Source organism: Colossoma macropomum, unplaced genomic scaffold, assembly GCF_904425465.1.
Source record: "Colossoma macropomum unplaced genomic scaffold, Colossoma_macropomum, whole genome shotgun sequence".
NCBI classification, from domain to species: domain Eukaryota; kingdom Metazoa; phylum Chordata; class Actinopteri; order Characiformes; family Serrasalmidae; genus Colossoma; species Colossoma macropomum.
In genome coordinates, this window is record NW_023494793.1 from 42,373,063 (window position 1) to 42,389,484 (window position 16,422).

The window sequence follows — 16,422 nt, forward strand, 5'->3', positions numbered from 1 at the left end:
GGCGTCTGGCCTTCTTGCTCAAAGTCAACGTGAATCGGAAATCAGACGCATTTTCTCCACAGAAAAAAAGTGCTCCAATATTTTGATGCGCATTTTCTGTAGTTTCTAAAACATGATTTTTCTTACACTTCAGAGGAACATCAGGAAAAAATAAGTCAGGGTAAATAAATCCGTGCATGAGTGGAATCACCTAACATCTGAGTAAGACACGGACTGTGTGTGTGTGTGTGTGTGTGTGTGTGTGTGTGTGTGTGTGTGCGTGTGCGCGCGCGTGTGTGTGTGTGTGTGTAAGCATTAAGAGGCGGAAATCACTTCAGTCAAAGATTACAGAGAAACAAGAATTTTGTCTTTTGAATGATGACAATGGATTGTGCTTAATGTGACACGAACTTACAAAAAGTCCATCTCTCTCTCTCTTACTGTCATTCTTTCTTTCTCTCTTTCTCTGACACTCATTCTCCTTCTTTCTCCCTTTGTATCATTCTCATTCTCTCTCTTCCACCGTCTATCTCTTTTTCCCTCTTTAAGCTTGCTCTCAATCTCTGTTTTAATTTTCTCCCTCAATTCTGTCTCTCTCTCACTCTCTCTCTCTGCCTCCTGCTGTGCTTATGGATCTCCACCGTATTTATTCAGCCCTCATTGAGCTGGAGAAAAAATCAAAATCTAATCAATCCTGCACTCCCGCTCTCCAGCAGGCCTCATGAGAGACCAGCTGAGAGACACTCGGTCTCACCTGGAGAAGCACTTTTTACTTGTTTCGAGAAATAATGCTTGAAACAAGTTAAACGATCTGCCAATGGAATAAGACACTTTCAACAGACAAAATGACTTAAAACAAGTAAAATGTCTAGAAATAAGTTCAATAGTCTTATAAAATTTTTACAACAGTCTCATAATGAAGAACATTAGATAAACTGACTAGATTTAATTTGTTTTCACCTGCTAAGATATTTTTTGCAGTGTGTTTCAAACAAAGTGGCCAGTGTGTGGCACAAGGTCAGTGTTTCTAATAAAGTGGCTAGTGAGTGGTGGCACAAGGTAGGTGTGTCTAATAAAGTGGCCAGTGTGTGGCACAAGGTCAGTGTTTCTAATAAAGTGGCTAGTGAGTGGTGGCACAAGGTAGGTGTTTCTAATAAAGTGGCCAGTGAGTGGAAGTACAAGGTCAGTGTTTCTAATAAAGTGGCCAGAGAGTGGAATCACAAGCTAGGTGTTTCTAATAAAGTGACCAGTGAGTGAAAGCACAAGGTAGGTGTTTCCATTAAAGTGGCCAGTGAGTGGCACAAGGTCAGTGTTTCTAATAAAGTGGTCAATGAGTGGAAGAACAATGTAGGTGTTTCTAATAAAGTGACCAGTGAGTGGCACAAGGTAGGTGTTTCTAATAAAGTGGCTAGTGAGTGGAAGCACAATGTAGGTGTTTCCAATAAAGTGGCCAGTGAGTGGAAGCACAAGGCAGGTGTTTCTAATACAGTGGCCAGTGAGTGGAAGCACAAGGTAGGTGTTTCCAATAAAGTGACCAGTGAGTGGAAGCACAAGGTGGGTGTTTCTGATAAAGTGGCCAATTAGTGGAAGCAGAAGGTAAATGTTTCTAATAAAGTGGCCAGTGCGTGAAAGCACAAGGTAGGTATTTCCAATAAAGTGGCCAGTGAGTGGAAGTACAAGGTAGGAGTTTCTAATAAAGTGACCAGTGCGTGAAAGCACAGGGTGGGCGTTTCTAATAAAGTGACCAGTGCGTGAAAGAGGAGAGGAAGAGAGCGGCCCAACGTCCTGCCGTTCTGAAGCACATCACTAAGCACTCGCTCAGCGCAGCAGGAGTGGCCAAGCGCATCTAATTAACATCCTCACACACACCCGCAAAGCAGGACAGACAGCGGGGCGTACCGGGTCAGGTACGAGAGAGAGAGAGAGAGAGAGAGAGAGAGAGAGAGAGACAGAGAGAGAGGGACTCAAAGAGAGAAGAAAAAATGAGAGAGGAAAAATGAAGAGAGAGAGAATTGAGAGCGAGAGAGGAAAGGAGAGAGAGAGATGTAGAGTTAAAGATAGGGGAGAGAGAGTGAGGGGCGCAGAAAGAAAAAGAGAGACAGAGAGAGAGAAAGAGAAAATTAAGGAATATAGAGAGAAAAAATAAGAGAGAGGGAGAGAGAGAGAATTAAAAGAAAAAAAATGCAGAGAGAGAGCGAATTAAGAGAAGGGGAGAGAGAGTGAGGGAGAAAGAGACAGAGAGAATTGAGAGAGAGAGAAAGAAAGAATTAAGTGATATAGAGAGAAAAAAAGAAAGAAAGAGGGAGGGTGAGAGAAAAAGAGAAAGAGAGAGAGAGAGAGAGAGGTGTCAGACAATGGCGGATGTCGGGGTGATGAGTGTGTGACATCGGAGACTCTCACCTTCACACTCTGTCCGTCACTGCTGTAAACCCAACACTGACTCTCTCACTCCTCCTCACCCCTCCTCACTCCTCCTCCACCATCTTCCATTCATCTCTTTCCTTTATGTTCACTCTGTAGAATAACTACAGCTTAACTACAGCCTGAAGCTCCTCCTCCTTCCAGTCTGACATCCTATAAACTTCCCTCTCTACCTTACATTCTGCACCCCCGTCTCCTCCCCGTCCCTCAGCTCCGTCTGTCAGTCCTGCCTCTGGTCATCAAACAGGCGTCTGGCCTTCTTGCTCAAAGTCAACGTGAATCGGAAATCAGACGCATTTTTCTCCACAGAAAAAAAGTGCTCCAATATTTTGATGCGCATTTTCTGTAGTTTCTAAAACATGATTTTTCTTACACTTCAGAGGAACATCAGGAAAAAATAAGTCAGGGTAAATAAATCCGTGCATGAGTGGAATCACCTAACATCTGAGTAAGACACGGACTGTGTGTGTGTGTGTGTGTGTGTGTGTGTGTGTGTGTGTGTGTGTGTGCGTGTGCGCGCGCGCGTGTGTGTGTGTGTGTGTAAGCATTAAGAGGCGGAAATCACTTCAGTCAAAGATTACAGAGAAACAAGAATTTTGTCTTTTGAATGATGACAATGGATTGTGCTTAATGTGACACGAACTTACAAAAAGTCCATCTCTCTCTCTCTTACTGTCATTCTTTCTTTCTCTCTTTCTCTGACACTCATTCTCCTTCTTTCTCCCTTTGTATCATTCTCATTCTCTCTCTTCCACCGTCTATCTCTTTTTCCCTCTTTAAGCTTGCTCTCAATCTCTGTTTTAATTTTCTCCCTCAATTCTGTCTCTCTCTCACTCTCTCTCTCTGCCTCCTGCTGTGCTTATGGATCTCCACCGTATTTATTCAGCCCTCATTGAGCTGTCAATGGTCAATGAGTGGAAGAACAATGTAGGTGTTTCTAATAAAGTGACCAGTGAGTGGCACAAGGTAGGGCACAAGGTAGGTGTTTCTAATAAAGTGGCTAGTGAGTGGAAGCACAATGTAGGTGTTTCCAATAAAGTGGCCAGTGAGTGGAAGCACAAGGCAGGTGTTTCTAATACAGTGACCAGTGAGTGGAAGCACAAGGTGGGTGTTTCCAATAAAGTGACCAGTGAGTGGAAGCACAAGGTGGGTGTTTCTGATAAAGTGGCCAATTAGTGGAAGCAGAAGGTAAATGTTTCTAATAAAGTGGCCAGTGCGTGAAAGCACAAGGTAGGTATTTCCAATAAAGTGGCCAGTGAGTGGAAGTACAAGGTAGGAGTTTCTAATAAAGTGACCAGTGCGTGAAAGCACAGGGTGGGCGTTTCTAATAAAGGGGCCAGTGAGTGAAAGCACAGGGTGGGTGTTTCTAATAAAGGGGCCAGTGAGTGAAAGCACAGGGTGGGTGTTTCTAATAAAGGGGCCAGTGAGTGAAAGCACAGGGTGGGTGTTTCTAATAAAGGGGCCAGTGAATGGAAGAACAAGTTCAGTGTTTCTAATAAAGTGGCCAATGAGCAGAAGCAGTAAGTGGGGTTTCAAATAAAGTGGCCAGTCAGTGTAATAGGCCACACTGCACAAATGTTTCAGTCTGCTTATTAGAGCCTCAGAGGTGAACACCTGTTTGAACATGAAGCGAAATGTTCCGGAGTGAATTTCTCCTTCTTCTTCCTCCAGAACGTAAAGGTGTGCGGCTGCGCTGTAATTGGCTGGGACTGCCTTTACAGTTAGCTGGCAGCCACACAATGAAGCGGTGCCTTTTTTTCTGTGTCATCATTACCTCCCAAAGCCTATTAGAGGAGAAAGCAGCGAGAGAGCGACTTCAAACGGGCTGATGGAGAGTGGATTAAAGCGGTAAAGCGTGTGCTGAAGCTCGTTATGGCAGGTCTCTGCCTCTCCACTGCTGGTGGCGCTCGCAGATTAGCCTGCACCAGCGATTCATCAGAAACCAACGGCCAGATCAAAGACGGCCGGCCGTGAGGCGCTGTTTCTGACTCCGCAATCGATTTGCTGCAGTAAAACACATTACACGCTCATACTCCCATACGTCTGCCCCGAGAAATAGTCTGGTACTATTCTGAGATAAATGTTAATAATGGAGAAGAAACAGAGATCAGAGCTAATGATGACACCAAAGGCCGGCACTCACACGTATACGAAGACAGCACAGCTGATCTACTCGTTTGATTTACTTGTCTGTTTGTTTATTATTATTACCTTGAAAATATAGTTTTTTCATTCAGCTATTCATGTTCTTGTCTTTGGTTTTCAGAATGCTTGCAGAAGATGCGACAACAAAACAAAAGTATTGTTTTATTCATACAGCAATTTCTCTGATGTACGAGTGCTTTTGTAGGTTGTTTTAAGGAAACTTTTAAGGCAAATTTTATGTCTCAACTGAGTTCAATGCATAAACAGAGTCCATATCGCTGCTGTCAGAAGAAAACCTTGAAGCTCCAAAAACTTTACAGGAGAAGGAAAAAACCTACTTTACTTCTAATGTAAGTCAATGGAACCAGACGTCTTTCCAAGTCGTTTTGGGACGTTTCTTTTGCTCCATTCTTCATGAAATTTACATACAATGTAAAGAGCAACAGGCATTTTTAAATTATGTTAAAAAATGAAAAACTCAAAAAATCAAAAATGGAGATACAAAGTTTCCTTCAGACAACAGCCACATATTCATCGCTGGTGTAACTCCAAAAGCTTACCAGCCTTTTTTTACAGTTTCTTTATAACTGTCAGTACTTATAATGTGACTGTACATAACAATGCACATCTTTTATGTTATTTGTGTACATTAGTAAATGTGTGTGTTGGATATTTTACATATATATATATATATATATATATTTTTTTTTTTTACACTGGTACTGAAATTTCTATTAAAATCTGCACCAACAGGAATCATTTCTATTTTGTACCAATTTTGTGTCAAATAAAAAATTCTGACTCTGATTACACCGAAGCTATCGACAGGCGAGGCGTGTAAAGACTCTCTATGGCTCTGTGTAACCCCACACGGACACTCAGACTGTAAAACTGACCTCAACCGCAGTGGCCGCTTTTCCACTGCATGGTAGCGGCTTGGCTCAACTCGACTTTACTTGCCTTTGTGGTTCCACTAGGCAAATCTGGTACCTGGTCCTTTTTTGGTATCACCTCCATCGAGCGAGCTGAGCTGATACCAACAGGTGATGTAAAAACGCTACAGATCACTGATCTGTGGATCTGGTCGGAGAGAACTGCTAAACATGTATGCTAACGTTAGCTGCCAGGCTAGCATTACCTCTCGTGTTGTTTTTAAGCAATCAGAATCGTCTCGTTGCCTGAACTCTGGTGTAGTTTTTCCCAAACTCTCCTCGTTTTTTCAGCCGTCTTTTGTCTTGCTGATATCTGAACAACATTTACGTCATAAACAAAATTCACACCATGGCAGTTCCATTTGGTGTTGTTATGATGACCAGCTGCATTGAGGGGGCGCTATATCTGCAGCAGAAAACCAAAGAGCTGGTACCAAAAGCGAGTAGAGTTGAGCTGAGTCGAGTCGAGCCGTACCATGCAGTGGAAAAGCGGCCTTTATTTTACAGCGCGTAAGCAGTTAATAGCAGTAAAACCATAAAAACCTCCACTTACCGTCACAGTCGCCCAAGTAAGAGGTGTTTCCATGATCTACGTCCTGTTCGAAGGGAAGCCTGGAGAAAAAACAGAGAAACCAAAAAAACTTTGATCAGAAATCCACATGAACAGGCTACACATTCCCATAAACTGCATGAAAGCTTCATTGGTCAAATCATCACTATGTAAGATTTAAATAATGGTGTAAAAATCTATGTAAGATCTGTGAATTGAAGATAGAACTTCCCTAGTCATCTGTTACTGCGATGTCAGGCTTGTTACAATAGAAGAACCCTTTTTGGTGCTATACAGAACTTTTCAAAAAAGAACTCTTTTCAATGTGAAGAACGCTTTCACGATGCAAAGAACCCTTTAATCATGCAATCTTTACTAAAGAGCCCTTGAAGAAACATCATTTTTAAGTATGTAGTTTACTTTGAAGCTGCAGCATATTAGACTTGGGGATTTGGAGACCCCTCTGGCGGAAATGTGCAATTGCATGCAACGTGTGGAAAAACATTTTGTAGCATGGGTTATGCTTTGGCCCCCTTCCCTGAGTGGATGAATGTGATGATTGAAGGAGAATTCAAACAGAACTCAGTCTAAACTTGGTGAAGGAGCGTCTCTGAGGATGTGAGTGAATTATTTACTACTGTCATCACATCTTCATGTTGATTTTGGGATCATTTGAGACCTAAACATCGAGCCGGAGCTTCTTATTGAGCCTGTGAACGTGACGTTAAAATGTAAAAATGTACTACATGGTCAGAAAAACTCCCACCAAATTCGACCCATATACCATCATCTTTTTTTCCTCCTGACTCATTAATGCTCCTTCTTTCAGTTTCAATAAAGAAATCTTACACTGTGCAGCTTTAAATGTTGCTGTTTTTAGATTATGGGTCTTAGAAAATGTTCATGAGAACTACTAAAATAGTGTTGCATTAAGGACCAGTCGCCAGTATTTGACTGAGGATTGCTTTCAATAAAAATAAAACAGGAAATCATCAGCACTAACAGACAGTGCGTTCCGTCAGAAAACGCCGCTGGTACCGTTAGCCTGTCTGAACAAAAACATCTTACTCTTCTGCCCCGCTGCTCTCAGCGCTGCTTTGATAATTAGCAATAATGGAAATCAAAGAGGAAATTTGATGAAAAAAGGTACGAGGAGAAGAAGAATAACAACTTCAGGACTTCAGGAACACAAAGAACCACTTTTGCATCTTTTTCAAACGGAGCAGCTCGCTCTTGATCACGTCTCTCGCGCACACACTCTGAGAAACATCACAGAGCTCTATTAAGAGACAGCGGCTACCCTTAAGCTCCTCTAATGAAGAAAAACGACCACGGGCCGACTCTGAAATGGCTTCTTTCCAATGATAAAGCTAAAACGGTGGATAAGTCCCTGCAGGCAGCACCAACCTTCACTGAACCGTCCTCTCCAACACAGATACACAATCTTTAAAGGAATAGCAAATTTGCACTGTTTACCCCGCTTTACCTCTGAAGTCCATCAGCCGAGACTCGTCTGGTGTCTAGAGCTTGCGTCTTTAGTTCTGCGCTGGGGCTGCGCAGCTAACAAGTAATTAGCAGAGGTGGGAACAAGTCACTAAGTTGCAAGCAACAAGTAAGCCTCAGGTCTTCACACTCAAGTCTCAAGTCAAGATAGTCGAGTCTCGATTCAAGCCCCGAGTTAGTGAAGGCGAGTCTCAAGTCAGTAGTCCTAATCTTTGAGTCCTAAACATGTCAGTCTGCATTCTTCAGCTAATTTAAGGCCATAACACTGAACAGTAACAGTAAGCCAGCCTTAACAATACAAAATCCATGGTACACCGATGGTCATGACAGGCTACTGTATACATAAAGAGTCATGCAACTACATATGAAAAGAGTTTTAAAAATACTACTGAACTTAATTTAAAAAAGCTTTTAATATGAAGATAATTTTGGATGATTTTTGGGAACATTGGCTGCACAGGATTAAAATAAAAACTAGCTCAGCACTAAAAACAACTGCTAGCTTGAACTGAATTTAGATGACAACAGAAACCAAAACGAATGAACCGAACAAAGTTTACAGAAAATACAGCAAAATGATGTGTTTTCGCAAACAAAGTCTTATTTGAATTTTCTGTTCCACCTTAAATGGTGCAGCAGTTACATTTCGGCGCCTGATTGCTGCAGCATTTAAGGTGGAACGGCAAATTCCAATACAAAGCTGGTGAATAAAAAGTCTATTTTGCCAAAATTCTGCCTATTCTGCATCATTTCTATTGGCCCATTCATCATAAAACGTACCGACAATGTAAATATTGTGTTATGACTGGCCAATGTTTGATAATAAAAAGTGAAATATATATGACTTTTGCAAGTATTTTGGTGCTAATATTGCAGGTTTTCTCCAGGTTTCTTACAAAGTGGCCCTGAAAATGAACAAAAACAAACACTTCCACCAGAGCAGGCTGAGAGCAGGAGAGTTTAAATGAGTTTAAATGAGCTGACGGATTCGGCTCTGCCTGCTCTACACACAACAATAGCAGCTCTGTGAAACTGAAGGCCAGGCAGAGCATCCGGAACGTTCCAGAGAAACAGATCCCCCAGATCCCTCCGAGAGATTCTCAACCTGTTTATTTTACATATTTAATGTGTGTGTGTGTGTGTGTGTGTGTGTGCGTGTGTGTGTGTGTGTGTGTGTATCAGTTATCTGAAATAGACACTAAAACATTTTTAGTGTTATGTGATATGGAATCGATCTGACTGCCCTCGTTAAACGGAGAGAACGGAGCGAGTGTGTGTGAGGAGTGTAAACAGATAACAGTGTGTGTGTGTGTGTGTGTGTGTGTGAGTGAGTGTGTGTGTGTGTCTGTGTGTATGATACTTTTTAAATTTAACTGCCAGACAACCTGTATTTACACACATAACTCAATAAAGAGGCCTTAACTTATAGATACAGTTTCATAAGAGCGAGAGACAGAGAGAAGAAGGAGAGAGAGAGAGGGAGAAAGAGAGAGAGAGAGAGAGAGAGTAACAAGAGATAGACAGAAAAGAGAGAGACAGAGGGGAGAGAGAGAGAGGGGGGAAGGAGAGAGAGAGAGGAAGAGAGAGGAAGAAGAGAAAGAGAGGGAGCGAGAGAAAGAATAAGGAGAGAGAGAGGAAGAGAGAGGAAGAAGAAAAAGAGAGGGAGCGAGAGAAAGAAGAAGGAGAGAGAGGGGGGAGAGAGAGAGAGAAGGAAGAGAGAGAGAGAAAGAGAGGAAGGAGAGAGACAGAGACAGGGGGAGAGAAGGAGAGAGAGGAAGAGAGAGGAAGAAGAGAAAGAAAGGGAGCGAGAGAAAGAAGAAGGAGAGAGAGGGGAGAAAGAGAGAGAAGAGGAAGAGAGAGAGAGCGAGAGAGAGAAAGAGGAAGAAGAGAGAGACAGAAAGAGAGAGGGAGCAAGAGAAAGAGAAAGGGAGAGTGACAGAGAGAGAACAAAAGGGGAAGGAGAGAGAGAGAGGAAGAGAGACGGAGAGAGAGAGAATAGGACAGAAATGGAAAGTGAGACAGAGAAGTAAGAGGGGGAAAGAAAGGGAGAGAAAGAACAATGAGACAGGGAAGGGAGAAAGAGAGAGAGAGAGACAGAGAGAGAGGGGAAGAATGGGACAGATAAAAATTGAGAGAGAGAGAGAAGGAACAGGGAGAAAGAAACAGAGAGAAAGGAGAATGAGACAGAGGGGGGAGAAAAGAAAGAAAGAATGTTCAGATTAGTAATATCTCTACACACTGCACTAATGAGTTTATGATTATATATTAATCTCACTGCAGATTAACATTAATGTTAATGTTGACAGTCACACTGAACTGCTTTCAGCACACAGCTGTATGAAGCCCTGGTTCTTTAAATATATATGAGGACACCAAGCCATCAACAACATTAACACACACACACAAACAAACAAACAAATAAACAAATAAACAAAGCACAGTAACCTCACAGTAAACTTGTACACAGGACTTTAAGGTTCATATCCCTGTTTAAACAGTCAAGAGTTGTTTTGCCTGTGGTCCAGTCACACTCTGCTACCACAATGAAAAGTCTCCCTCCCCATGGCCCAGTCAGCTTCACTACTGTGGTGCTCTTCCAACTCGCTGCCCAGACTCCACTACCATCTTCTGGCTCATGGCCCCGCCAAACCTTACTACCACAGTAAAAGTATTCTGGCTCATGGCCCAGTCAAACCTTACTACCATGGTAAAAGTATTCCGGCTCATGGCCCAGTCAAACCTCACTACCATGGTAAAAATATTCCGGCTCGTGGCCCAGTCAAACCTTACTACCACGGTAAAAATATTCTGGCTCATGGCCCCGCCAAACCTTACTACCACGGTAAAAGTATTCTGGCTCATGGCCCAGTCAAACCTTACTACCACGGTAAAAGTATTCTGGCTCATGGCCCAGTCAAACCTTACTACCATGGTAAAAGTATTCCGGCTCATGGCCCAGTCAAACATTACCAGGGTAAAAAATATTTCAGGTCATTGCTGAGTCAATCGTCAATACCATGGTGAAAATATTCCGGCTCATGGCCCAGTCAAATGTCACTACCATGGTAAAAATATTCCTGTTGCTTGCAATGTCAAACTGCACTACCATGGTAAAAATATTTGGGCTCAACGTCATTACAGGGGTAAAACTATTCCAGTTCACTGCCCAGTCAAACTCAACACAATGGTGGTCAAAACATTCTGGCTCACGGCCCAGTGAAATCACTGTGGTTAAAATCTTCCAGCTTGCTGCCCAGTCAAACTCTGTTACCACTGCGAAAATTTTCTGGCTCATGGCCCAGTCAAACCCCACTATGGCAAAAAAGTCTCTAAACTTGTCACCAAGTCAAACCCCACTTCTGCAGAGAAAAGCCTCCTGGCTTGCGGCCCGGTCAAACTCCACTTCAGCAGTGAAAAGTTTCCTGGCTCATCGTCCAGCCAAACTTTGCATCCAGCTTTTCGATTAATCAGAAGTCAGCTTCTTATTTGCCAGCTTCTTGTTTGAACTTTCTACCTTAAATGGTGCAGCAGTTACATTCTGGCATCTGAGGGTGACTTCAGCTTCATAGAGAGTTGAAAGGCATGAAGGGGGATGAGGAGGTTGCTCTGTTTCTGCTTGACAGGTGGGTTACATTAACTTATTTTTGCTGTTTCACAGAATCAGTCGGTCAATATACTCCACCTTTAATTCACGTTAATGTTGTCCTTTTTTCCCTTGAGCATCTGCTTGTCTGTGTACACAAACACACACACACCAACACACACTACAGGGTAAACATCAACACTAAACATCTTCAGACAATCCTGTAGACGTGAGACACAAACTCAACAGGAGTTTCATGGGCAGTGAACCTCCAACAGCTCAGAGCGTTCGTCGTTGGTTCCACAACACTGGATGATCTCCGAAATCGCACTGAAAGAGCCGTGAGTGCAGCGACACCCGACATGCTCAATCCAGTATGGGATGAGTTTGACTATGGTGTTGATGTTGTCTGTACAGCTGGAGGAGGTTCATACTGAGACCTTGTACAATTACATAATAAACTTTATGCTCATTTAAACCATTTACAGTTTACTGAATTGATCTGTAATGATTTAAAAGTGAAATAAATCATTTTGAAACCGGATGAATCTTTTTGAATCACGCTGCGTACACATATACACAATATACACATCTGTATACACCAGTGAATTCTATAGTCACTGGATTATTTTTGTGTGGACTGTGGATCAGCGGACGACCCACCCACAACCCAGACTTAGTCTTTTTGCCTTTTTGTATCTGACGCAGCCAGATTTTCATTTAAACTCCTCTAATATTTCATGAAGTTCAGCATACAAGGTTTCCAGAATCTCTGAAGGAAAAAGCAGCCCCAAAACATCACAGATCCTCCACCATTCTTATATAAACATCCTTCTTATTTTACGCCAAACCCACCTTGAGTGCAACAAGCTCTATTTCTGTCTCATCTAACCACAGAACCTGGTTCCAGTCAAAGTTCCAGTAGCGCCTGGTCAACATTTGTGGTTAGAAGAAAGAAAAAGCTTTCTACGAGTAAGCCCTTCCCATGGAGGCGGCATCTAATCGTAGTTTTGGAGACCCCAAAATGCTACTCTTCCAACCATGATCTTTGGAGAATACTATTTTTGCCTCCCTAACTGTCTCCTCACTGTGTATGGAGGTAAAATAAACATGCAACCTCTTCCAGGCAGGTCTACACTGCAAAAATGGTATCTTGTCAAGTAAAATGATCCTAAATATAGTCTATATACAGAACATTTCCCATTTTGAGATGTTTCTGCACTTATTATTAGGGTATCTAGCTCATTTCCAGAAATGTTTTACTTGTTGGAGCTCATTTCATTAAGTAAAATTATCTCACTATACTGGCAGATAATTTTGCTGGTTTTAAGCTCATTTCTTACAACAAGCACAATTATCTGCCAATATTGTGAGAATTTTACTTAATAAAATGACTTAAAACAAGTAAAAATGTCTAGAAATAAGTTAAATAATCTTAAATTAAGCTTTCAACAATCTCAACAAGAGAAAAATTAGATTTCTTGACTCTATTTAAGATAATTTTATTTGACAAGATACCAATTTTTGGAGTGCACTACGGCTCCGGTTGTTTTAAACTGCTAAGTTATTACAGTGGGCATTTTTAGGCAATTTTTTTAGCAATAGCCTGATTTATGAAGGTCAGTGCACATTTGTCTCATTTTATTTGTGTAGTTTCTGATCTTTCCCATGTTGATGAATGAGGGAATTTGGCCTCTGTGTAACCTTATATTTGTATCCGGTGAAACGGGACATCATGGATGACCGCCTAAGAGTCCCTGAACACTCAGGTTTCACTCAAGTGAAATATAAATCAGAAGTCAGTTTTGTTAGAATTTTTAAGGGGTGCCAATAAACAGTGAAGGGTTTTTGTTTTCTTAGACTAAACTTACTTCACTTGAAGTTAAATTCCTCTCATATTTTCACTGTGAGTTTGAGCTCATTAACCACAAAGACACTTTTCATTACATTTTTCATTTTTTTAGCATGAACTGCACCAACTGTATCTCATTAAGATGCTGTAGTGAGAATATTATAAGACTAATCTACTACTTTAATTGTATCTTATCCACTGGCAGTTTTAATTCCTCCAAGCAAAATGATCTACCAATAGCGCAGGTTATTTCCTGTACACTCCCTGGCCTACCTGGTGCCGGCGCGGAGGAAGGAGCAGGTGCTCCCCCTGGTCCAGCCGCAGTAAGGGTCCCGAGAGGCGATGCAGTTTCTGTGGAACGAAAGAAAAACACAGATTGTGGTTAAATCCCCAGACGACATGACGTTCCATTCTGCTGCACTTCACACACGCATGATCTACCTGCTTCAGCGGGCTCGTCACACGGCTGACGTGTGGAAGAGTGCGCCTCACTAGGTCTGCGCGTGCCCCCTGGGAGTCTGTACAAACTGCCCATCAAAAGTTTGGGGACACTAAAGCTGTTTCTAATACAGATGATCATGTTGTCTTTGTCAATTTGCAGTAACTAAGGACGTGCTGGTACTTGTAGTTCAAAACAAAGATAGAAAATGATAAACTGGTACATTTTTGTTCTATTTAACACTGAATCAAAAGATGTAAACAAAGGTTATATGGGTAAAAAGTTACAACTGACTGGGCAGATTTTATGACGTATAATAACTGCGATAATGTCCACCGAACGATCTGAATCTTGCTGTTCTCTGTCTTGTGTTACTTGTGATATCAGGCCCAGGACACAAGCTTATCTGGCCTGCAAAAGTATTTTAATTTACTATTAATATTAGCCTGTTTCACAATGTGCTGCACTACAGTCCCCAGCATGCACTGCAACGTAATGTGCGCTCTGACTCTCCTACTCCAACAACAATCTATGGGGCAATGGTTACACCTCAATTCTACACAATTCTGCACAATTACACACCAGTCATATCACCAAACACACTAACTACATTTCAGCTGCAGTTCAACCAACATAAACACTCAACGTCAGCTCAGCAGCTCAGAAACTGAGCCCAAGTCTTAATGAACCTGCAGTTCATTAAGTTCATTTAGTTCTGGCCTTCTCTTGAGGCCTAGACGTCCCTGAGGTTTCTCCACCGATGTTGACACAGTTTTCACAATAACGATAATGTGCTGTCATTTTGCCCACTCCGTAGTGTGTGTGTGCGTATCACTCACTTCATGCAGCGGGAGTAAAGTTGGCAGCGGGCTACAGGCACTCTGACCACACAGGACGGAAAGGCCAGCAGGAGGGTGTGGCTGATGGAGTCCAGAGAGAGAGACAGCAGCTGCCGGGCCTGAGGAGTGTCCTGACTGCACCTGCAACACAACAACACAGAGATCACTACAGATAAGATGCACAAAATACAGCATAACACAGTCTAGCTTAATGCAGCGCTATTAAACACAGCCTATCTTAACACAGCTCAGCTTACAGCTCAGTTTCACATAGCACAGCTTAAAAAGCACAGTTTAAGATAACACTATTAAACACAGCCCGATTTTACACAGCTTATCTTAGCACAGCTCAGTTTAACACAGTGCAGCATACACAGTACAATTTAACACAGCACAGTTTAGCACAACACAGCTCAGACTGATATAGCACAGTTTAACACTGATCAGTTTAACCCAGCTCAGTTTAACCCAGCTCAGTTTAACACAGCTCAGTTTAACACAGGGCATCTTAACACAGGGCAGATTAACACAGCTCAGTTTAACACAGCTCAGTTTAACACAGGGCAGTTTAACACAGGGTAGTTTAACACAGCCCAGTTTGACACAGCTCAGTTTAACACAGCTCAGTTTAAAACAGGGCAGCTTAACACAGCTTAACACAGGGCAGCTTAACACAGCCCAGTTTAACACAGCTCAGTTTAACACAGGGCAGTTTAACACAGGGCAGTTTAACACAGTCCAGTTTAACACAGCTCAGTTTAAAACAGGGCAGCCTAACACAGTTTAACACAGGGCAGTTTAACACAGCCCAGTTTAACACAGCTCAGTTTAACACAGCTCAGTTTAAAACAGGGCAGCTTAACACAGTTTAACACAGGGCAGTTTAACACAGCTCAGTTTAACACAGGACAGTTTAAGACAGGGCAGATTAACACAGCTCAGTTTATCACAGGACAGTTTAAGACAGGGCAGTTTAACACAGCTCAGCTTAGCACAGCACAGTTTAACACAGCACAGTTTAACACTGCACAGCTTAGCACAGTAAAGTTGACACAGCACATTTTAACCCAGCTCAGTTTAACACAGCACAGTTTAGCACAGGACACATTAAAACAGTGTCAGGTTTTTACACAGCTCAACACAGCTTAGCACAGCAATTTTACACAACTCAGTTTAACACAGGTTGTCTTAATGCTGCACAGCTTAGCACAGTTCACATTAACAAACTTAACATGACACAACTTAAAGTTACAGCTTAACCAGCACAGCCTGACAGAGTGTTTTCATACTTTATCAAGCTCTTATTTCAAACAAGTAGGGAAAATCTGGTGTTCCTAATATGGGCTAATGTGGCGGCTACAGCAATAACGTTGAGTTATTTCCACAGCTGTTTATGTTACATCGCTAATTTTACCACATAAAACTGTGAAAATCGAATCAAACCTGAAAGTATTTATATCGTTATCTGTCAGCGCTATAACTATACATTAAAAATGTGGTGATGTAGTTGCGGTAGCTCAAGGCCCATTTTATAGAAATCTTGATTTCTACACTAATAGAGTTTGATGTAATATGTAAACATTGTTTCAAAGCATAGCAGTCCATACAGTCCATATACAGAAACTAAACTGCAAAAACAGCTTATTTTGAATTCATTGTTTCTGTGATGTCATTTGCTTACATCCACCTACTTACTCTATAGAAGCTTCGCCCCACCCACTCAGACTGAAGTTATAAGTAGTGTTTCAGTCTGCACTGCGTTCTGAATGAGGCAACTGTACAGGGCATCAGAACAGAGGTCATTTAAATATGTCAGTGTGTCGCTGTTGTCAGAACAAAACCTCGTATCTCCAAAATGGTAACTTTACAGGAGAAGGAAAAAACCTACTTTACTTTTAATGGAAGTCAATGGAACCAGACTTTTTTCCAAGTAATTTCAGGCTTTCCATTCATCGTGAAATTTACACACAGCATAAAGGAAAACATACATATTCAAACTATGTCAAAAAATTAAAAACGACAAAAATGGAGATACGAGGTTTTGTTCTGACAGCAGCGATATATAGTGTATATTTCGGGGTATATATTATATATTAGGACTGAAAGATTAATCCTTTTTGTATCAAAATTGCAGTTTAAGAGAGCTTTTCAAATCACAAGAGCTGCAATTTTTAAAAAA

At 41.8% G+C, this 16,422-nt stretch overlaps 1 protein-coding gene across 1 annotated transcript in view; it reads right to left on the reverse strand.

Annotated features, from left to right (window-relative positions):
- sema6bb (sema domain, transmembrane domain (TM), and cytoplasmic domain, (semaphorin) 6Bb) overlaps positions 1-16,422 on the reverse strand; it is a 224,698-nt gene that overhangs the window by 28,726 nt on the left and 179,550 nt on the right. Inside the window, exons 14-16 of the mRNA XM_036579602.1 lie at positions 14,244-14,384; positions 13,239-13,316; positions 6,031-6,089 (exon numbers count right to left, since the gene is read on the reverse strand). Coding sequence (XP_036435495.1) covers positions 6,031-6,089; positions 13,239-13,316; positions 14,244-14,384 — 278 coding nt within the window. The remainder of the gene's footprint in view (positions 1-6,030; positions 6,090-13,238; positions 13,317-14,243; positions 14,385-16,422) is intronic.